This window comes from Hemiscyllium ocellatum, chromosome 6 (genome assembly GCF_020745735.1).
Source record: "Hemiscyllium ocellatum isolate sHemOce1 chromosome 6, sHemOce1.pat.X.cur, whole genome shotgun sequence".
NCBI lineage: Eukaryota > Metazoa > Chordata > Chondrichthyes > Orectolobiformes > Hemiscylliidae > Hemiscyllium > Hemiscyllium ocellatum.
The window spans coordinates 80,684,955-80,709,342 of NC_083406.1; the positions used below are offsets into that span (position 1 = coordinate 80,684,955).

Below are 24,388 nucleotides of genomic sequence, written 5' to 3' on the forward strand. Positions count from 1 at the left end.
TCCTTGTAGAGGGAGGAAGAGAGCTTCTTCAAGGAAGGCATCCTTGTAAGAGGATTCGCAGTAGGTTAAAATCTTCGAGTAAAAAATGAGGTCTGCAGATGCTGGAGATCACAGCTGCAAATGTGTTGCTGGTCAAAGCACAGCAGGTTAGGCAGCATCTCAGGAATAGAGAATTCGACGTTTCGAGCATAAGCCCTTCATCAGGAATAAGAGAGAGAGAGCCAAGCCGGCTGAGATAAAAGGTAGGGAGGAGGGACTAGGGGGAGGGGCGATGGAGGTGGGATAGGTGGAAGGAGGTCAGAGGAGATGACCTGGGGGGTGCAGTGAGAGAGGGACTCACTGAAATCCTTGTAGAGGGAGGAAGAGAGCTTCTTCAAGGAAGGCATCCTTGTAAGAGGATTCGCAGTAGGTTAAAATCTTCGAGTAAAAAATGAGGTCTGCAGATGCTGGAGATCACAGCTGCAAATGTGTTGCTGGTCAAAGCACAGCAGGTTAGGCAGCATCTCAGGAATAGAGAATTCGACGTTTCGAGCATAAGCCCTTCATCAGGAATAAGAGAGAGAGAGCCAAGCCGGCTGAGATAAAAGGTAGGGAGGAGGGACTAGGGGGAGGGGCGATGGAGGTGGGATAGGTGGAAGGAGGTCAGAGGAGATGACCTGGGGGGTGCAGTGAGAGAGGGACTCACTGAAATCCTTGTAGAGGGAGGAAGAGAGCTTCTTCAAGGAAGGCATCCTTGTAAGAGGATTCGCAGTAGGTTAAAATCTTCGAGTAAAAAATGAGGTCTGCAGATGCTGGAGATCACAGCTGCAAATGTGTTGCTGGTCAAAGCACAGCAGGTTAGGCAGCATCTCAGGAATAGAGAATTCGACGTTTCGAGCATAAGCCCTTCATCAGGAATAAGAGAGAGAGAGCCAAGCCGGCTGAGATAAAAGGTAGGGAGGAGGGACTAGGGGGAGGGGCGATGGAGGTGGGATAGGTGGAAGGAGGTCAGAGGAGATGACCTGGGGGGTGCAGTGAGAGAGGGACTCACTGAAATCCTTGTAGAGGGAGGAAGAGAGCTTCTTCAAGGAAGGCATCCTTGTAAGAGGATTCGCAGTAGGTTAAACATTTTTTACTCGAAGATTTTAACCTACTGCGAATCCTCTTACAAGGATGCCTTCCTTGAAGAAGCTCTCTTCCTCCCTCTACAAGGATTTCAGTGAGTCCCTCTCTCACTGCACCCCCCAGGTCATCTCCTCTGACCTCCTTCCACCTATCCCACCTCCATCGCCCCTCCCCCTAGTCCCTCCTCCCTACCTTTTATCTCAGCCGGCTTGGCTCTCTCTCTCTTATTCCTGATGAAGGGCTTATGCTCGAAACGTCGAATTCTCTATTCCTGAGATGCTGCCTAACCTGCTGTGCTTTGACCAGCAACACATTTGCAGCTGTGATCTCCAGCATCTGCAGACCTCATTTTTTACTCGAAGATTTTAACCTACTGCGAATCCTCTTACAAGGATGCCTTCCTTGAAGAAGCTCTCTTCCTCCCTCTACAAGGATTTCAGTGAGTCCCTCTCTCACTGCACCCCCCAGGTCATCTCCTCTGACCTCCTTCCACCTATCCCACCTCCATCGCCCCTCCCCCTAGTCCCTCCTCCCTACCTTTTATCTCAGCCGGCTTGGCTCTCTCTCTCTTATTCCTGATGAAGGGCTTATGCTCGAAACGTCGAATTCTCTATTCCTGAGATGCTGCCTAACCTGCTGTGCTTTGACCAGCAACACATTTGCAGCTGTGATCTCCAGCATCTGCAGACCTCATTTTTTACTCGAAGATTTTAACCTACTGCGAATCCTCTTACAAGGATGCCTTCCTTGAAGAAGCTCTCTTCCTCCCTCTACAAGGATTTCAGTGAGTCCCTCTCTCACTGCACCCCCCAGGTCATCTCCTCTGACCTCCTTCCACCTATCCCACCTCCATCGCCCCTCCCCCTAGTCCCTCCTCCCTACCTTTTATCTCAGCCGGCTTGGCTCTCTCTCTCTTATTCCTGATGAAGGGCTTATGCTCGAAACGTCGAATTCTCTATTCCTGAGATGCTGCCTAACCTGCTGTGCTTTGACCAGCAACACATTTGCAGCTGTGATCTCCAGCATCTGCAGACCTCATTTTTTACTCGAACATTTTTACAGCAATAGACTAGCAAAAAGAAAATACACATACATCCCCTTCCTTTATCAGAGTTGTATTTCTCGTGTCTGTTTTCGAAGGGGAAAGGATGGAACTCAGCTTTATGTGGTATTGGAAGTAGTTATTCTCATCTTCACTTAATATAAAAATCTTTTTTTAAGTTCATTAGTAAATGTCTTATTTTGTCTTTTAGGTTGTGGTTTTCCAATCCTATGTGAACACCAATACTTTTCCTATAGAAGCTAAGTATGTATTTCCTTTGGATGATACAGCAGCTGTCTGTGGATTTGAGGCTTTCATTAATAAAAAGCACATAATTGGCCAGGTAATTAAGGGAAAGCTTCTCATTGTTTCAAGTTTGGAATAAAGCTTTTTCTAAAGATTTCTCACTAATTAATCTGTTTGATTTATATTCTACTATATAATTTGTGTATCTTCAGATTCAGCTAGTCCTTGTGTTCTGAGGTTCTGCACTGGTTCACTTATTTAAAATAAGATACTTTTGATCTGGTATAATAACCAATATATACATTTTTGTACCTGTAGGTGAAAGAGAAAAGTCAAGCTCATCGTGAGTACAGACAGGCCATTAGAAAAGGTCATGGGGCCTATCTAATGGATCAGGCTGCTGCTGTAAGTTTTAATCATCATTTTACCCGTTGCTGAATTTAGTGTAATAGTCACAGAAGTGAAAGAGATTTATTATAATTTTTATGATTTTGTGACTTCATTTGGAGTGTAATCTGTAATTTGATTTGATAGAAGGCTTTACAGACACACAAAAACTTTAGTTTAGTTAGTAGTTCTATTATATTTTTCTGTCAATAGTAGTACATGAAACATCGACAACAATTTGTGGGCGGCACGGTGGCACAGTGGTTAGCACTGCTGCCTCACAGCGCCTGAGACCCGGGTTCAATTCCCGACTCAGGCGACTGACTGTGTGGAGTTTGCACGTTCTTCCCGTGTCTGCGTGGGTTTCCTCCGGGTGCTCCGGTTTCCTCCCACAGTCCAAAGATGTGCGGGTCAGGTGAATTGGCCATGCTAAATTGCCCGTAGTGTCAGGTAAGGGGTAAATGTAGGGGTATGGGTGGGTTTCGCTTCGGCGGGTCGGTGTGGACTTGTTGGGCCGAAGGGCCTGTTTCCACACTGTAAGTCTAATCTAATCTAATCAATTATGTAAGCACCCCTGTTGATAGCCAAGAGTATGTTGTTTCTCCGTTACAAAGAGATGATCTATTTTCTCCATAATTACATACTTCAAATCTAAATACACTCAAAATTATTATAGTGCCATTTATTGTTGTGGAAAACACTCTCTCATATCTTGTATTAAAGAGGAATTTTGTTTTATGTTTAAAGCCAGTTTTGATTCATTTCAAAAACTTTGTTATTCCATTTAGAACAAATCATTGCGTAGTGATATTTGTGATTGCATCTAATTCACCTGTTGAGATTGCTGGTGCTCATTCTTCTGTTGTCTATCACAAATTACTCCTTTTGGTTATAACCGTTCATTCATGTTGATGCTTGTCCCCCCAGGATTGATGTTCTTGAGATATCACTACCATTAAATCTTCCATCTCTTGTGATACTGCTGAATGTCCCACTTGAGCTGTGACAACTGCAGAAAATGAATGTTTTCCCAGAATCTTTTAAGGCTTCTAACATCTGTGTTTATTTTTAAAAGTCTAACTCCATTTAACACTTGAAGTCCATCCATAAGGATGGACAACCTTAACACAATTCAACACTTTAAGGATGTGTGCTGAATTCAGATTCCCCATGTAGAATTTTTGCAATCTTGAGTATAGTCTACTAAAAACTGCTTCTAAGGATTAACTGTTATTTTCTAAATTTATCAAAATCTGCCCATGCTTCCTACCACTTAATTGATTATTATAAGTTTTATCTATAATGTTAATTTATTAACCAGATTTTTCTCAATCCCACACTCCGAAATGATTCTGCACATTCTCTGTTTTAAATAAGAATTGACAGTGCTAGGCCGTTACTTGTTTTTGACTGGTAAGAATGTAATTCATGTTCTGCATTTCTATTCATTTTTCCTTGATCATAAGGTTCAGCTTTACTGAACATGAGTAAGAAATCATACACTTGGTTTTAGCCATTCTTAACTAAACTGATTCCAGTTTAAATCTTCTATATTCCAATCTCCATCTTTATGCAATCATCCTGTGCTACCAATGTTAGTTGTATTGAAACCAGCTGGTAAGATTGAAACAAGAAGCATATGACTTTTTCAGAGTTTTGCAGAATTTCTTGACTTCCTCAAGTTTATCCCTTTCAAACTGCGTGCAGTGTCATAGCTGCTCCCTATTTATGTGTCCTATTTTCTAATCAAACTGTTTGACAATCTTATTACATAACACTGGAATGGATGGAACTTGAACTTGGCCTCCCAGTTGAGAGGTAGAGACACTGCCACTGTGTCACAAGAGGCTCTCCCTTTTTATATGTGCACAGACAATTAATAGTCAGCTTGTGTTCCTCTTGAATAAATATGATTAATCAGGTATTAACAGATATATGGCACTGGTAAGAAGAGCAATTTTTAATCTCTGCAGTCCTTTTTGTGTAGAAACTCCCCACAGTTCTGTTAGGAAGTTAACTCCAGCATTTTCCAGCGACGGTGAAAAAATGGCACCCTAGTTCCAAGTCAGCAAAGTGTGTGACTTGCAGGGGAACGAGGAGATGATGGTATTCCCATGCATCTGCTGCTTTTGTCCTTCTCGGTCATGGTCATGGTTTTGTAAGGTTCAGTTTGAAGGAGCCTTGGTAAGTCGTAATAGCATATCTTGTATGTGGTATACAGTGGTGCCATTGGTGAGCCTCTTGAATAATATTGGAGGTGCACTCATCCAGGCAACCAGAGAGTATCTATCATGCTCCTGATTTGTGCAGTTTTGATGGTTGATAGGCTCTGGGGAGTCATAAGGTGCATGCTTCTCAACAGAATTCGCAGGTTTTTACCTGCTCTTGTAGTCACGGCTTTTAATTAAGTTTATAGACAGCAGGATATTGGTGCTAATGCCAAAGAATCCAGCAGTGGTAATATTGTTGAATGTCAGTGGAGTGGAGTGGGATTCTGTCTTTTTGGAGCTAGTCATTATCTGGCACTTGAATGTGTGCCAACTACTTAGCTGTTGCCAATTCAAGCCTGAATGTTGTCAATGCTTTCTTGTATGTAGATACAGACTCAAATAAATGAGGAATTGCAAACGGTACAACATAGTATAATAATCCATAAAAGTGTTCACTTCTAAACTTATACGTCATTGATAAAGTAACTGAGGGGGGGGAATGGTCTAATGGTATTATCACAGGCAATTAATCCATAGATCTAGGTAGGGATCTACCCTCCTATTTTGCTGCTGTTCAACAGCCAGAATCTGATTGGTGGTAGCAAGAATGGAAGGGATGAAACTAATGATTGGAGCTGTTATTTCCAGTCCTATTGTCCGAAAGTGCCTGTCATATTGGAGGGAAGTTTTGAAGGGAAGGAAGAAACAATTTTGCTGATCAAAACCTGTACCTGCATCCACAAACGGAGATCCCCAAAATCCAGATGTTAATCTCCTAAACTTCAAATATTGTCGTATATGAATTTCAGTGCAGTGTGATGCTGTGTCCCAAAGATTAGCAAATTGCTAATCAAACGTCAAGCCCTTCCTGCTGTTCATCACAGACAAGGTACTAACTCACAGGGACATGATAGCCTAGTGATATCATCACTAGATTATTCATCCAGAGATCTAGGTAATGTTCTGGGGATCTAGATTCAGATCCTACCATGCTGCAAATGTGTTGCTGGTCAAAGCACAGCAGGCCAGGCAGCATCTCAGGAATAGAGAATTCGACGTTTCGAGCATAAGCCCTTCATCAGGAATAAGAGAGAGAGCCAAGCAGGCTAAGATAAAAGGTAGGGAGGAGGGACTAGGGGGAGGGGCGATGGAGGTGGGATAGGTGGAAGGAGGTCAAGGTGAGGGTGATAGGCCGGAGTGGGGTGGGGGCGGAGAGGTCAGGAAGAGGATTGCAGGTTAGGAGGGCGGTGCTGAGTTGAGGGAACTGACTGAGACAAGGTGGGGGGTGGGGAAATGAGGAAACTGGAGAAATCTGAATTCATACCTTGTGGTTGGAGGGTTCCCAGGCGGAAGATGAGGCGCTCCTCCTCCAGCCGTCGTGTTGTTGTGTTCTGCCGGTGGAGGAGTCCAAGGACCTGCATGTCCTCGGTGGAGTGGGAGGGAGAGTTAAAATGTTGAGCCACGGGGTGATTGGGTTGGTTGGTTCGGGCGGCCCGGAGGTGTTCTCTGAAGCGTTCCGCAAGTAAGCGGCCTGTCTCACCAATATAGAGGAGGCCACATCGGGTGCAGCGGATGCAATAGATGATGTGTGTGGAGGTACAGGTGAACTTGTGGCGGATATGGAAGGATCCCTTGGGGCCTTGGAGGGAAGTGAGTGTGGAGGTGAGGGCGCAAGTTTTACATTTCCTGCGGTTGCAGGGGAAGGTGCCGGGGGTGGAGGTTGGGTTGGTGGGGGGTGTGGATCTGACGAGGGAGTCACGAAGGGAGTGGTCCTTGCGGAACGCTGATAGAGGAGGGGAGGGAAATATATCCTTGGTGGTGGGGTCCGTTTGGAGGTGGCGGAAATGGCGGCGGATGATACGTTGTATGCGGAGGTTGGTGGGGTGGTAGGTGAGAACCAGTGGGGTTCTGTCTTGGTGGCGGTTGGAGGAGCGGGGCTCAAGGGCGGAGGAGCGGGAAGTGGAGGAGATGCGGTGGAGGGCATCGTCGATCACGTCTGGGGGGAATCTGCGGTCCTTGAAGAAGGAGGCCATCTGGGCTGTGCGGTGTTGGAATTGGTCCTCCTGGGAGCAGATGCGGCGGAGACGAAGGAATTGGGAATATGGGATGGCGTTTTTACAGGGGGCAGGGTGGGAGGAGGTGTAGTCCAGGTAGCTGTGGGAGTCAGTCGGTTTATAATAGATGTCTGTGTTGAGTCGGTCGCCCGAGATAGAAATGGAAAGGTCTAGGAAGGGGAGGGAGGAGTCTGAGACAGTCCAGGTGAATTTCAGGTCGGGATGGAAGGTGTTAGTAAAGTTGATGAACTGTTCAACCTCCTCGTGGGAGCACGAGGCAGCGCCGATACAGTCATCGATGTAGCGGAGGAAAAGGTGGGGGGTGGTGCCAGTGTAGTTGCGGAAGATGGACTGTTCCACATATCCTACGAAGAGGCAGGCATAGCTGGGGCCCATGCGGGTGCCCATGGCAACTCCTTTAGTTTGGAGGAAGTGGGAGGATTGAAAAGAGAAGTTATTCAGGGTGAGGACCAGTTCAGTCAGTCGAAGGAGGGTGTCAGTGGAAGGGTACTGGTTGGTGCGGCGGGAAAGGAAGAAGCGGAGGGCTTCGAGTCCTTCGTGATGGGGGATGGAGGTGAACAGGAACTGGATGTCCATAGTGAAAATAAGACGTTGGGGACCGGGGAAACGAAAATCCTGGAGGAGGTGGAGGGCGTGGGTGGTGTCCCGAACGTAGGTGGGGAGTTCTTGGACTAAAGGGGACAGGACCGTGTCGAGGTATTGGGAGGTGAGTTCGGTGGGGCAGGAGCAGGCTGAGACAATGGGTCGGCCGGGGCAGGCAGGTTTGTGGATTTTGGGCAGGAGGTAGAAACGGGCGGTGCGGGGTTGTGGGACTATGAGGTTGGAGGCGGTGGATGGGAGATCCCCTGAGGTGATGAGGTCCTGGATGGTCTGGGAGATGATGGTTTGGTGGTGGGAGGTGGGGTCGTGGTCAAGGGGGCGTTAAGAGGAGGCGTCCGCGAGCTGGCGTTTGGCTTCAGCGGTATACAGGTCAGTGCGCCAAACTACCACCGCGCCTCCCTTGTCTGCGGGTTTGATGGTGAGGTTGGGATTGGAGCGGAGGGAGTGGAGGGCTGCACGTTCTGAGGGTGAGAGGTTGGAGTGGGTGAGAGGGGTGGACAGGTTGAGTCGGTTAATGTCACGGCGGCAGTTGGCTATAAAGAGGTCGAGGGCGGGTAGGAGGCCAGCATGGGGTGTCCAGGTGAATGGGGTGTGTTGGAGGCGGGAGAAGGGGTCGTCAGAGGGTGGGCGGGAGTCTTGGTTGTGAAAGTAGGCACGGAGGCGAAGGCGGTGGAAGAATTGTTCAATATCTCGCCGCGTGTTGAACTCATTAATCCGAGGGCGTAGGGGAATGAAGGTGAGGCCCCTGCTGAGGACTGATCTTTCATCCTCAGAGAGGGGGAGATCTAGAGGGATGGTGAAAGGACATATGTTTTCAGATCCTACCATGGCAGAGTAGAATTTGAATTCAACAGAAATCTGGAATTAAGATTCTAATTGATGAAACTATCATCATTTGTCGAAAAAACCCACCTCATACACTAATGTCCTTTTGGGAAGTAATCTGCCACTCTTACCATGGCCTCCATGTGACTTCAGACCTATAGCAATATGGTTCGCTGTTGTCTGCCCTCTAAGCAATTAGGGATGGGCTTAGCCAGTGACACCCAAATCCTGTGAATGAATCTAAAAAAAAACTGTTAGCTAACCAGCTTGTCTTGCAAAACTCAAAATTAAAGTTTATGGTTAAATCTAATTCTGCAATTAGACAGCATTTCTGAAATAATTCCGTCTGTGTTAAGAGCTATGCTGATAATCGATTGAATATTGTCGGTTGGGCTTGTTAGGTTACACACACATGCGCATACTGGAGGCTACATATGTTATGACTGATGGCTCTGTTTTTTGCAGCCAGAAGAATATGTATACAATTTGTGCATACTTTAATTCAACGAAATAGGTGACAGCTGTTCTCAAGTTCATTCCTCAGGGTAAGTCTACCTGCCTGGGTCAAGTTTATACAAAACTTGGCAATTAACTGTTGGTCATCATCCAACTGATGCATTTTCCATGATAATGCTTCTGTTAACCAGAGTCAATTTGCCAACTAATTAGCACTGTGTTCTTGCACAGTATACAAGTCTATTTCCCCCTTTATATTGCACTTCTTATGAATGTCCTGATGAGTACATTGTGAAATACTTAAACAAAAAAGTGCCTTTTTTCAGCAATATCAAACAATAATCGAGGAGGTGATAAAAGGCTTAGTCAAAGAAATGGGTGTCGGGAAGACCTGGGGAGAGGTTTAGGAAAGAAATTCCAAAGCATAGGCTTAAGATGCTGAAGGCATAGTCTGATTAGAAGAACGGTGCATATCAGGCTGGAATCAAAAGAGTGAAGGTTTGATTGCAGATGAGAATGGGATTGTTGTGCCGAGGAGGGTTACAGAGATTGGAAAGGAAAGGCCATGAAGAGATTTAAATGACTCTTTCTCTGATTCATCGAATATACAGCATGGTATTTCAAATTGGAGTCATCAGGGAGAAATAGATGGCAAGGCGTAACTCACTCCCAATTTCTGAAGCAAAGTTGAAACTGCTTGTAGAGAGTTGCCACCAGGGGGAAGTTGTTCTCTTTGGCAAAAAGAATACATCTCACAAGTTGTGTGACAAGAAATTGCTACCAGAATTATTGAGATTTTAAAATTCAGAGAACCGGTTAAGAGCTTATCGAAGCCTGCCATGGTAAGACAAGTCAACATCAAGTAGACAAGTCAATTTGCTCACACAACGCAAGGCTACCAATTGGTTGTCATCTCTCTTTGTTTTTTTAATCACTTCTTGCTCCTTCAGTTTTTACAAGACAAAATGGCATGAAAAGAGAGTGGTCAGAGCCAGAAAAGGTCACCTAATTTTAGAATCAATTGTCAGTGTGAACATGCGATACTGAATGTGGCAAGGCTTGAGCACATAGGAGTGAGCCCTGGTGAAGCTGGTGCATATACTGGAATGAATCTAAAAAAATTTGTTAATTAATATATATAATCATAATATCTCATTTTACATTGAATTTCATGCTTTTTCACAAACATCTTAAGTTCTCTTCGGTGTTAATTTGAAGATCATATTAAGAGCTATAAACAGATTCAACCAAATCCATCTCCTGCAGTTCTCTCCATGTTCATTCTACTTTGGAACAAGAATTGTTCATTGTCAACTGGAAAATATAATCTGTTGTCAATAAGAAAATTGAGGTTTCATGATCTATTGCTTGTAATCCTGAAATTTCCAATTCTGAATATTATTACAAACATTTTCAATATGCTTCTTTGTAATTTAATGTAACTTAGAATCTGGCATGATTTGTTCTATGCTTTCAACACAAGTACTGTTGTTCTCTTTCAATATAGCACAAATCCATGAATTCCATTAAAATAGTGCTCTGCATTTTTATTACTGAAGAAAATGTTGTATACCAGGGAAGTAAAATTAATTATTGAAAAAAATTATCTGAGATTCATTGGAGAAAACTGAAAGCCTCAAACTGTCAACTAGTTTATTTAAATATGTTGCAGCATGCATTAACATCTTGCTCACTTTCTCGATCACCTGATGTGTTGAGATCTTTTCCTATTTTTATTTGATCTGTCTATATAATATCCTTTGTACTTAATATTTCAGGATGTCTTTACAATTAGTGTTGGCAATCTACCATCAAATGCCAGTGTCATCATTAAAATCACCTATATCACTGAACTTGCAGTTGATCGTGAATATATTTCCTTTCGACTATCTGGAAGTCTGACATCTCAACAACGGAACAAAGCATTGCAAGAGAAAACTCAGGTTCAGTTTTCAATTATTTATTTTGGCAGATCTGATGTATAGAACTAATTTTGCAGATTGTGGCCTGTAGTTGTAACAATGTTAACTTCTGCTTTTGAGTATACAGTACTTCATTTCTATCACTCAAATGATGAAGTCTAATGTTTGAATCCAAGTGCTGTTCAAAGCATTGACATCTTCTTTCTCCCATTTAAAAAATCTATTATTTAGTTTCCAGTGAAAACCAACAATTATTACTGTTAACCTATTTTGTATATGTTGTAATTCAGTGTAGTCAATATAAAACCTATGGAGAGAAACGTTAATAACTTCTATTCATATAGTGCTACTTGTTTTATTTTACCCAGTTTTGCTTTACTGTTGAACTTACTAAGGACCAACTTCCATTCTTCCTTTCTTAAATGGGGAGGCTATGTTTACTATCTTCCAACCCTTAGAAACTATTCTAGAATCTAAAGAATCTGGAATGTTGAACCACTGCATCCACTATGTCTATAGCCACTATGTTTGTTTAAGATCTTAGAATATGGGTCATCACCTCCAAAGGATTTGTTGCCATTTAATGCTATTAACATATCCAGTACTATCCCTTTACTTGCACTTCTGTAAGTTTCTCATTCTTGCTAGACACCACTAAATGCATCTTATCCCTCTTCCCCAACACTTTCACCATTGCAAAGAGATCGCTACATACATGAATCTCTAATCCTACTCCTTAATCAACTTGAGTACCTACTCTCAATGTTTTTTTTTAAAATCAACCTGTTCAGAGATGTTATTACACAGGTCTAGAGCAGATGCAATTTGAACCCAAGCCTCCTAGATGCAAAGTAGGGACACTACCACTGTGCCACAAAACCTCTCCCATTTCCTTTGTTATCCAACTGCAGGAGATACACCTGCTTTTTACCTCTGTTTGTGTCATGCCAGGCCCCAATCATTCTTCCAGATGAAACAATGTTTTAATTTTGCTACTTCTCATTTATTATATTTTATTCACTGCTCATAATATGGTCTGTTTTATCTGGGTGTAGCAAATACAGGTACAGATTGATTGTCCACTGTACAAATCACATCCATTCAGTCTTCAGATGTTTCTCTAAGCTTCTAGTGTTTAATTCTCTGACCGACTCCCAATATGTCAGCAATGGCTTACTTGGTAACTATCTTGCCTCTACACTACAAACTCCCAGATTCAAGTCTCACTCCTGTGTTTGTGCACAACAATTTACACAGACATAGGAGTTTTATACTGTTGGAGATGACATCTTTTAGCTGCAGCTTTCATCCCAGTCCATGACTGCATGCTTGGGTGAATGTAAAAGATTCTATAGCAGTATTTCAAAGAAGGCCAATAAAATTATCCCTGGAATGCTGATCAAAAACTATCCATCAATCAGCATCATTAAGAAAGCAGGCAATCTGACCATGCTGCTGTATGTGGGAATATGGTACATGTAAATTGGCTGTTGCATTTCCTAGAATACAATACTTCAGAAATACCTCATTGGCCATAAAGCACTTTGTAAAATGCAGTGTTTTTGAAAGACACTGTATAAACCTTTTGTGTTCAAATGTTGAATTTTCTGCATTTGACTTCCTAAACTGTTACACTGAAACTAATGTTATCGACTAGACCAAACCTCCTTCAGATATATTAAGAAGGCAGTCAAGACCCTAACTTTTATCTAATTTAAAGGTTGTGTAAGGTGCTGTGTTCCAGATGTAATTCGATTGGTTACACTACTTGACTTAAACAAAACATACTTTATTCTTATCTTACAGTTAAAATACAAACCAAAGAAAGAAGAGTTAGTATAACTTTAACTCTATTGGAAAACTTAACAGAATAATAGATTATTTAACTACTAAACACCAACTGTTGCAATGTAATAACATTCCATAAACACACCCTTGCCAAAGGCAAATTCTGTAAAATAGATTGTTTCACATGTGATGTTTCTCCAGTCTAGGAGGAAAGAATGCCAAGAGAGGGGTATGGCAGCTTCAAAACCCCAACAATTGTTGAAAGCTAAACTAAAATTCTGCTTCTGTAGGAGCCTGACTCCATCCATTCACACTGCTTCTATTGTTCTAACTTTAAAAACAAAACTCCAAGGCCTCACAAGCTATTTACTTTACTGGCCTGGAAGAGACAACTCATCACCTATAGCTCAAAACTTCTATTAAAAAACAACAAGGACGAAATACACCTGTTAAATATACTCATCATAAGCTAAAGGAATGCAACATCATCTTTTAATCATCTATTCTACAGTCTTCTGGACTTAAGACTGGGTTCAACAACTTCGCCTCATAATCTTTTCGCCATTCTTATTTTCAGATGCAGCTGTTGGTGATGATTCTCTAATGTTTATTTACACTTAACCTTTGAACCTTTGCTTTTCCCATTACCATCCCCTTTGTACCGCATTATTGTCCCATTTACAATTTAATTTCTCCTGTTTCACTGAGTCATTTACCTTACTTTTTGCTTTTTTTTCTCCTAACTCTCCATTTTCTTGTCTCTGTACCTGTTTAAAACCCATTACATCTTTGAATTTTTCCAAGCTCAATACAAGATCATTAACCTCAAACATTAGCTCTTTATCTTGTCAGTTTTGTGGTGCATATTCTGTTTTTGTATTGCCTAAGACTTTCTTCTCTCACTAGTTTAAATTCTGTCCATTGATTTAAGGTATGCTCCAGAGCACATCCTTATCCAAAGAAGACCAGAAGACATAGGAACAGAAATTAGGCCATTCAGACATCAAGTCTGATCTACCATTCAATCCTGGTTGATAAGTTTCTCAACTCCATTCTCTCACTTTCTACCCGTAACCCTTGGTTCCCTTTATACTCAAAAATCTATCTATCTCAGTCTTAAATATACTCAAAAACCTGGCTTCCACAGTCTGCTGTGGCAATGAATTCCATAGAGTCACCACTCACTGTCTGAAGAAGCTTTTCTTTATCTCCATTCTAAAAGGTTTTCCCTTTACTCTAAGGCTGTGCCATCAGGTCTTAGTCTCTCCTCCCAATGGAATCATCTTCCCAACATCCACGCTGCCCAGACCATTCCGTATTCTATATATTCTAATTTGATCCTCCCTCATCCTTCTAATCTCCATTACGTACAGACCCAGAATCCTCAACTGTTCCTCATATGTTAAGCTATTGATTCCTGAGACCACTCTTGTGAACCTCCTCTGAATATGCTCCAAGGTCAGTATATCCTTCCTGAGAAAAATGGTCCAAAACTGCACACAATACTCCACATGTGGTCTGACCAGAGCCATAGAGCAGATTATGACGGTCCTTTTTTTAGTGAAAGGTGGTACACATTTCTGAATCAAGAGACTGATCTGGACCTCTTCAGAAATATGGAGCAGTATTTCCATTCTAACAGTTCTTTTGTAGCACAGAACTATTGGGGGGAGGAAAATTACACTCCTTTTTGCAGCAATCATATTCTGATATCTTAGAACAGTTGATGAATAGAGATTAAATTCACTGTCTTGGTAATCATTTCAATAGAATTAAGGCCAATTTTATTTTGTATTTTAATTGTATTGTGTGAAATAAATGTGTTTTGCTTAAAGTCTAGTGGTGGACCAGTCGAATCACATCAAGAACACAACAGCTGACACTTGCCTTTAAATAAACATAAAAGTTAGGGTCTAAGCTGCAATACTTTTGGGGAGGTCTGGTTTACATCTGATTATTTTTCAGAGCTACAGGAATAATAGGTTACTGTTCGGAGGGTCGGTGTGGACTTGTTGGGCCGAAGAACCTGTTTCCATTCTGTAGGGAATCTAATCTAATCTAATCTTTAAAAAAAGCAAGCTATCTGAAAGAGGATGGAATAGAAATCATGTATTAGCAAAATAAATTGAAAAATAGTTCAGACTGAAAACATATTCCTTAATCTTGGCTCTTTAATATGTTCTAGCTTAGAAATCCTTTTCTTGCATAAGACGAAAGTTTCAGTCATATTTCACAGAAACAATTTACAGACTTATAAATGGAAACATTTATTGTAAACTACATTTCTAAATGCACATGTGCATTGGAACACTAGGCAATACAGAATGGGAAGCTCCACTTTCATGCCAGTGCTTTCTTGCACTGGAAGTCCTTTGTATTAATTATGCTACCAGGAAGAACAGACAGATTTGCTTAGGTAGTGGCACTGATGAAGGTAAGGGAGCAGAATAAATGCCTACCCTCTCATCCAGACGATGGTTCACACTGTGAATGAAACTGAAAGGGATGAAAAGCAGAAATTATTTTATAATTTTAATTTTTTTTAATGGAGCTAGTTACTAACCTAGCTTTGAAAACTACTTTCAGGAGTCTCTGAAAAACATTGATGTGCAGAAACTGGAACCAGCTGGGTAAGTTTGTTATCAAGGATTTTGGTGACCTTAGTAGGAGCCATGAAAATGTTAAATGTTCACAAATTGATAAATCTGGCCTAGAAATTGATTGGTTTAATTCCACTGCAGCGCATGCTCTAGGTGCCAAATTAGGATATAGGTTCATAACAATTTGATCAGTCACTTTTAAATATTTATTCCTGATGACTACAGTGAATGCCCCAGAGGCAGCTCACCAGATTCATGCGTCGTGAATTTGCTTCTGCAACCCCATCTGGCAGTACGTTCTAATGCTACCACTATCACGTACTAATTAGGAAGGTGAATCCTCCAGCAAACTCTCTCCAGTCCACATCCTCTGACAGCATCCAAATACTTACACTAGAAAAGAATTACAATCGTGTGGTCATGGAATAGAATGATGTGCAGGTCTTTGAAAGAAATTGGATCAATTCCTGTTAGGAAAGAGGATAAAGGCTATTCATTCCTGGAGTACTAACAAGAGGTTTGAAAGTTGGGTAGATCAATAGTGATCCTCATGTTAATGTCTGTTTGAACAATATTGAACTAAGCCCTGGATTTCAATGGAGAATTTAACACATCAGGATGTTATAAAGAGTATGTTTATCTTCAGTGCTTCGTGTGTGTTCCTATTAATACCATCTCAGTGCTGCTGATAACATAGAGTTGGATGTTCTGGGACATTAACATGAAATCAGAAAGAGTACAGTACAGAAAGAGGCCGTTCAGCCCAGTACAGAAAGAGACCGTTCAGCCCATCAAGTGTGCAACAACAAGAAAAAGCCCATCGCCTATTGATACCAATCTCACTTGCTAGCACTTAACCCATAGCCTTGAATACTATGACCTTTCAAGTACTCATTCACACTTTTAAAGGCTGTGAGGTCTCCCACTCTACTACCCTCCCAGGCAGTGCAATCTGAGGTGTTATTTGATTTCCACATTCGTATGATCAAAGCTTGAATCTAGTTGCAAAGTCTTTAAGGCTTCCTAAGTACTATTGGTGAAATGAGCACAGTCCGAGGATCAGGAGCTTCTTTAAATGCTATGGCTCAATCTTGCTCAGCTGTTTAACATGAAAGACTAAAATCCAGTTTAGCTGATCACTTTCAGAATTTTTATGAGTCAATACTGTTTCTTCAAAGTGGATGCAAAAACAAGGGCAAGGCCAAATGAATTATAATTTTCTATCATTGTATCTAAAATGAATTTTCAATAGCACAGAATGGCTGTCATTTTGATTTATCTATAAAGGTGATGAGATGGAATAACTCTTATCGATATTCTTACCACCCTTTTGGTGAAAACATTTTTCCTGAAATCCCTTCTAAGCTCCTGCCCTTCACTTTAAAATTATGTTTCCTTGTTATTGACCTTTCAGCTAAGAGGGGAAGAACTGCTCCCTCTCCATCCTATCCATGCCCCTCACTATCTTATAGACTTGAATCAGATCCCCCTCCTGTTTCCTCTGTTTGCAAGAAAACAACCTGAGCCCATCCAGCCTCTTTTCATAATCAAACTGCTTCAATCCAGGGCACATCCTGGTGAATTGCCACTGCAACCTCTCCAGTGTGGTCATCATGTCCTTCCCCTAGTGTGGTGGCCAGAACTGCACAGTTTTCCAGCTGTGACCTAACCAAAGTTTGCAAAGATTTTGTCCCGTATTCCCCTCCCCACATCAGCTAAAAGGTCATTGAGGACTCCATCCATGACATTGACAGCTGCCTTGTGACATCTTGATGCTAAGAGCAAAATTAATTAGTTTAAGTCAAAACTTCTGTCCCAGGCCACAGGTGAGAAGGAAATTTGCTGGATTTTACATGCTCTTTCCATCAAAACCACTGGCATCAGAGCACTAAATCTAGTCCATTTGAGAAGTACTGCCAGAATATAGAGCTGTCAAATAATGTGAGAGCAAAGTACTGCGCATGTTTACTTATCCTGTCCTGATGATAGTGAACATTAATGTCACAATGAAGACCAGACTTTTACTCTCAGTTGTTCTTTCTCTGCCGAACCATTTTCATAAGTGAAAATCAGATTCAATTTAATTTGATGCTTGGAGATGGATGCTTTCTTGATAAAGCCACAAAATAACAATCTGAGATCCTATTTGATTTCCGCATTCATGTGGCCAAAGCTTGAATCTAGTTGCAAAGTCCTTAAGGCTCCATAAGTACTGTTGGTGAAATGAGCATAGCCCGAGGATCAGGAGCTGCTTTAAGTGCTATGGCTCAATCGTGCTTAGCTCCTGTTTAACATGAAAGACTAAAAAACAGTTTAACTGATCACTTTCAGAGTTATTATGACTCAATCCTGCTTCTTCAAAGTGGATGCAAAAACAAGGTCAAAGTCAATTGAATTGTAGTTTTCCATCTTTATCTCTAAAATGAATTTTCAATGGAAAAGAATGGCTGTCATATTGATTTTATCTGTAAAGGTGATGAGATGGAATAATTTTCGTTTAGCAGACTGTAACATTTTAATTATCACATTTTGATAAAATTGCTACTCATAATTTATCACTGTGAATATAACAAAATAAAGGTTTACTAAACATTATTTTTTATTTTATACAAAGCGGATTCTCACTTAACTTATCCATTGAGATGCCATATGAAATAAAAGAAATTACATCTCCAACACACAGCATCAAAATAAAGGTAATTGTTTTTCCTGCTCTTTGCTTTACTAGGTGTCTGAAAAGTTTTTTTTAGATTAATTGACATGCTGAATCAGATTTTCCCAACATGTGTCTATTTTTCAGCGGACAGACTGTAAGGCTGTTGTCTCAATGGACCAAAACAGCTGTCTAGGAACTGGTTTCCAGTTGCTGATTTTATTGGCTGAAATCCATACCCCAAGAATGTGGGTGGAGAACAATCCGGAAAAAGACAGTCAGGTATTGCTTGTACCGTTCTAGTATATGTTGCTGGTGAGCTTAAAGCAAAGTAGGTGACTCATTATGGCAACTTAGTGTTTCAAACAATAAGCAAATAATGTATTTTGAATTATAATGAAATACCATATGTTCATAATTTGTATGCATTTTTTTGATTTTTCAAATCCGCACTTTTATCATTAATGTCAAGCTTCGGTTTCTTTATGGCTGCCAACACAAAGTGATAGCATTGGTTAAATTGAAGGCCACCATCAATTTGGCGACTTTACACATAGTCATATTACATATGTTGCATTAAGGTAATACCATCCCAATGAATATTAGATTATAGAATCAACTTGAGATATGTCTGTATAACTTGGACTTGGATCTGAACTGATTCCAGGCATTTATTGTGTTGGACTAACTATTGGTATTTAACTCCTATCCAAAATATCTTATTTCATTTCACACTCATTTCATTCTTCCAAACATGCTTATACTTTATGAACCTGTGAATGTAAAACATTGGCAAAATGTACAAACTTAACTCTCTACTACCAAACATCTCCACCAAAATGTATGAGGACCACATACCTTTGCGACTCCTTTTAGTTGTAATTTCAATCATTTATTATGATGATGATCTTTCACCTTTTAACCATCTGGCTTAACTCTAGACTTCTTCCTTGCACAGCACGCCGGTCATGACTGACTTTCTGACTCAATTGGTTCTCTTCTCATGACTGCTAAATTTGGGCTCAACAATGAAAACCTTATATGAGTTTATCTTGTCAAAAATAATTTAGCTAGCGTTTTGCCAGTTCTATTGACAGGAGTGTGATGAAAAGTAAGCAGAAAATTCACCGATCTATGATTCAATGGTAACTGATATTTCTTCCAATTTGAACCAAGCATTTCCTTAACAAGAACACACTTAATAATTTGTACTTTGTACTTTACTGATCTGTTGAAAGTAGATTGATATGGTGGAACTCCAGTGTGTTTTACTCTGTTCATTGTCCTGATTTTCGCAAACTCTTCTAAACAAAACTGAAATCTGCTGCCAGACACACAATCCCATAAACAGCAAACTATGCAAATATGTAGAGTTTAGTTAATTGTTAACTTCGTCAGGAACTAATCAACCATCTCAAATGGCTATATATCACAATGATTAACTATTACCTTCAATGTGTACCTCTGTCACATTCTAGGAACCATTTTCTGTGGCTTTGAATATACTAATGGTGATATATTTTGACATACCATACACTGTTTCACTGTGTTTTCTGGATACTATGTAACTCTGACTACTAAATGTAGCTTCTCTAATCAAACTCATCCCTAAGTGTTGATCATGAAGATTATGTAGACACTATGGTCTGTCCTTTTCTGGAATTACCGCTCTCTTGCTGCCCTCATAATACACATTGAGGTGTCAGCCTTTTGCACCTATTAAGCAGGACTTCTTCCATGTCTACTGTATAAGCAGCAATGATAGACAGACTATACAATTCCGCAACCAATAGATCAGATCTAAGCCATACAGTCATACCACACCTAAGCATGGGCCAATGGGCTGAAGAATGGCAGATGGAGTTCAATCTGGATCAATACAAGGTATTGCATTTTAATACAACAAACAGGGGCAGGACTTGTACAATTAATGGTAGAGCCTTGGTAGTGTTGTTGAACAGAGGGACCTAGAGGTTCTAGTACAAAATTTTTGGAAGTTTGCATCACATGTAGACAGGGTGTTTAAAAAGACGTTCAGCATGCTTGTCTTCATTGCTCAGTCCTTTGAGTATAGGAGTTGAGAAGTCATGTTGAGACTGCACAAGACATTGGTGGGACCTTGTGAGGAATATGGCGTCCAGTTCTGGTGATCCAGTTAGAGGAAGGAAATTATTAAGCTAAAGAGGATTCAGATGAGATTTACCAGTATATGGCCAGGAATAGAATGTTTAAGTTATAAATAATGGCTGGATAGGCTGGGACTGTTTTCACTGGAGCAGAGGAGATTGAGAGGTGAACTTATAGAGATTTATACAATCATAAAGGATATAGATAGTTAATGGTAGGTGCCTTTTCTCAAGGATGGAAAATTTCAAGACTGGGGACATATTTTCAAAGTGAGAGTAGAGAGATTTTAAAAAAAGACATGAGGGCACTTCCTGAGGAAGTGGTGGATGTGGCACTGTTACAATATTTAAAAGACATTTAGATTAGCACCTGAATATAAAAGTTTTGGAAGGTTATGGGCCAGAAGCAGGCAAGTGGGACTACTTTAGTTTGGGATTATGTTAGGAATGGACTGGTTGGACCCAAGGGTCTGTTTCTGTGCTATATGACTCTGTGAATGGTGGTGGACAATTAAACAACTTCACAGACATCCAAGCTCCTTCCTCCGTGAGTTGTTTAGCTGTCCGACCATCATTCGTAGCTAGTTGTGGTATGACTGCATGGCTTAGAGCTGATCTATTGCTTGTAAAATTACATAGGTTTACCTGTCACTTACTGCCTATATATTTAACATGTAATTAGTCCTATTTAGTAGCTTCATTAGGTTGATGCCTAATTTTTAGGTATGCCTAGTGCTACTTTTGATTTACCCCTCCTGCACTCTGCATTGAACCTGGATTGATCCTTTGGCTTGATGATCATGGTTGAGAGGGGAATATACTGGACCATGTGGTTGCAGATTATGTTGGAGTACAATTCTTCTATGACTGTTGGCCCGTAGTGGATCATGAATGCCCAATCTTGAGTTACAAAAGCAGAAATTGCTGGAAAATCTCTGACAGCATCTGTGGAGAGAGAACAGAGTTAATGTTTCAGGTCCAGTGTTCCTTCATCAGAACTGATGGTAGCTAGGAAAAGGTAGATAGCTATTTGCAGTGGAGGGAGGGAAGAGGAGGAGCCCAAAGAGAGAGAAAAACAGTTGGACAGAAGAAGGATTAGGTAAAGGTCAGCCTGGAAGAATGCTAATGGGGACTGTCTGTAATTGACAATGGGTTGTGTGTGGTAGCAGTCTATGTGATGACAAGGCCATCTGTGTAGGGTTGGGGTGAGGACATGGGAGAAGGTGCTCAAACCCTAAAGTTGTCAAACTCGATATTAAATTCTGAAGGCTGCAGAGTTCCCAGACAGAATATGAGCTTCATTGGAGCACTGCAGCAAGCCTGAAAAAGAGATGTTAGCCAAGGAATACGACAGTGTGTTGAAGTAGCAAACAACTAGAAGCTCATGGTCATTTTTGCAGACAGAACATAGGCGATCTATGAAGCTCATCTGTATAGAAAGGTTGCCTCAGTGTTTAGTCATAATAGCTCAGAAAGGTTGCCTGATCAACAGCTGGAGCTAGAGATGTAGCAGCCTGATCATCTGTTTCAGTCTGAACTTCAGACAATTCCACATAAACTGGGTCATTGGTGACTGTAAGCATTGTATAGGTAAGAATTTTTGCAGCATTTTTGAAGTATATTTTGTTTTAATGAAAAACATGGGTATATCCCATTGTTAGAACTGCCTTGGGTTACTAACATCCAGAGTAAACCCAACAGACCAGGGAAAGTTAGAATAAAGCTGAAAAATATGTTGCTGGAAAAGCACAGCAGGTCAGGCAGCATCCAAGGAGCAGGAGAATCGATGTTTCGGGTATAAGCCCTTCTTCAGGAAGGCTTATGCCCGAAACGTCGATTCTCCTGCACCTTGGATGCTGCCTGACCTGTTGCGCTTTTCCAGCATCACATTTTCAGCTCTGATCTCCAGCATCTGCAGTCCTCACTTTCTCAAAGTTGGAATAAAACCTACACTATCACTATTTGAGCCCAAACGTGCTATTCTAGTCCTTTTCTGATGTTCTTACAGATTATTCATATAAATAAGATGCTTGACTGTTGCTGCTAAGAAAATGTAGAGTGTGACTGATGGCCTGTCTATTAGAGTAATATGCATATCAAAAGTATCCTCGATCTAATGTAAAATAAGCAACGTTCAGCCAAATGCTATGATTGAATAAATATAGTAGGTTCTCTAATGGGTAATGTCTCATGTGGTGTCACTGATCAAGAATTCCAGATTTGCACTTATCAATGACCACTTTGAAATTTTTGCATATTCCATAGTAACAACATCTGTTCATTCTTTGACAGGAATCTTCCTCTGTTTGTTTTCTGCACAACATAGGATAAGTTTATTTATTAAAACTTATATAACTTGCTGAAATCAAGTTCTGTCACTGTGCTTACTCATAGGCCTGTATGCTGGCATTTTATCCAGAATTTGATGTTGGAACTCTTTCCAACTGCGAAGTTATTATTTGTTTGGATTGTTCCTATTCAATGAGGGGCTTAGTTCTTGATGAAGCTAAGAAAGTAGCACTTCTTCTACTCCGATACCTTCCAACCAACTGCAAGTTTAACGTCATTACGTTTGGCACAGGTTTGCAATACAGTTCGTGATACGATCGTATTAAAATTTTTATTCTATATGAAGTGGCATTAGCTTGAAATTGTCAATTACTTAAGGTTGCGTGATTAGTAAATGATTAAGGGTGCGTGCAATCTGAGTCCTAAACATATTAGAATCAAGTACTGTGAAATCCCCACCTGAAACTGTATTATGCTGGTTGACTCCAAACCAACTGCAGTTTTAATCTCATGCAGTAGTAGGCCACAATATAAAAGTTTCCACGCAGACTATTTGGCACATGGGAACAATGATACTTTACTTTTAAATAATTAAGATATTACAAAAAATTAAAATGTTATTTCAAATTGAAACAAATTATGTTGTAGTTCAAAACTTATCAGAAACTTTTGGAATGGAGACAAGTTCAGTTCCTGGTTTCTACTGAGTTGTGATTTCGGGTAAAGTCGAGGTCTGCAATTAGTGTCAGTGTACTTCACCTTCGGTATGATGGGTGGGAGATGGTATCATGTAAATTAGGAGCAGGATAAGCAATTTAGTCCCAAAACCCTGCACTGCCATTCAATAACATGATGGCTTATCTGATTTCAACCTCAAATCCATATTCCCAAGTATAGAGTATAGAACAATTTAACGCAGAATAGGCCCTTCAGCCCTCAATGTTGTGCCGATCTGTGAACTAATCTAACCCATTCCCCTGGCACTATCCCATCATCATCCATGTGCTTATCCAAGGAGTGTTTAAATCCCCCTAATGTGACTGTGTTAACTACATTGGCAGGAATTGCATTCCACATCCTTACCACTCTGAGTAAATAACCTGCCTCTGACATCTGTCTTAAATCTATCACCCCTCAATTTGTGCTACACCCCCTTGTACAATCTGACATCATCATCCTAGGAAAAACCTTTAACTGTCTACCGTATCAAATCTTCTGATCATCTTGTATGTCTCTATCAAATCCCCTCTTAGCCTTCTTCTTTCCAATGAGAACAGACCCAGGTCTCTCAGCCTTTCCTCATAAGATCTCCTCCTTAAACTTACTCAATGTCATGACATCCACTGCACTCTTGGGTTGTGAATTCCACGGATTCACAACACTTTTGAGAGAAGCAATTCCTCTTTATTTCTGTTTTAAACCTGCTATCCCTTATCCTAAAACTATGACCTGTTGTTCTAGATTGACCTCCTTTCTACATCTACTGTGTCAATCTCCTTTAGCATCTTAAATAACTCAATTAGATCTCCTATTATTCTTCTAAACTCCAGACAGTGTAGGCCTAAACTGCTCAATCTCTCTTCAGAAGACACACTCCTCATCCTCTCAACTCCTGGAATCAATATAATGATTGAGTAATATATACTCTGAATTACCTCCAAGCTACATCCCTCTTCAAGTCAGGGGACCAAAATTGAACACAATATTCCAGGAATACCACCACTGTGAGATTATTAATTAATTCTATCTCATTGCACCAGGTCTGGTATAGCCTTCTGTCTGGCATGTACAAGAATATTTTGTTCTAAGAAACTATCCTGAAAACATTCTATCTATTCATCATGGTCATTCAACTCAACAATCATGCAGCCCTAATTTTCATCCTGACAGAGTTTAAAGAACTCGAAGGCTGAGGCTCTATGGATACCCCTACCTGCCTCATTTGCAGTCGCATTCTCCTGTTCAAAACTCTGACCAAATCAAACAACCCAACCCTAAGAAATGTGACTGTGCCTGGTACAAAGAATGCACGTAACCTTACCCTTCCTGATGTGTCGCAGTATCT

At 40.8% G+C, this 24,388-nt stretch overlaps 1 protein-coding gene across 2 annotated transcripts in view; it reads left to right on the plus strand.

The window, feature by feature from the left end:
- Positions 1-24,388, plus strand: part of parp4 (poly (ADP-ribose) polymerase family, member 4) — a 140,600-nt gene that overhangs the window by 59,397 nt on the left and 56,815 nt on the right. For both annotated transcript variants that reach the window (XM_060826065.1, XM_060826067.1), the window contains exons 16-22: positions 2,358-2,489; positions 2,711-2,797; positions 10,724-10,888; positions 15,242-15,285; positions 17,870-17,951; positions 18,056-18,190; positions 22,429-22,615. In XM_060826065.1, coding sequence (XP_060682048.1) covers positions 2,358-2,489; positions 2,711-2,797; positions 10,724-10,888; positions 15,242-15,285; positions 17,870-17,951; positions 18,056-18,190; positions 22,429-22,615 — 832 coding nt within the window. The remainder of the gene's footprint in view (positions 1-2,357; positions 2,490-2,710; positions 2,798-10,723; positions 10,889-15,241; positions 15,286-17,869; positions 17,952-18,055; positions 18,191-22,428; positions 22,616-24,388) is intronic.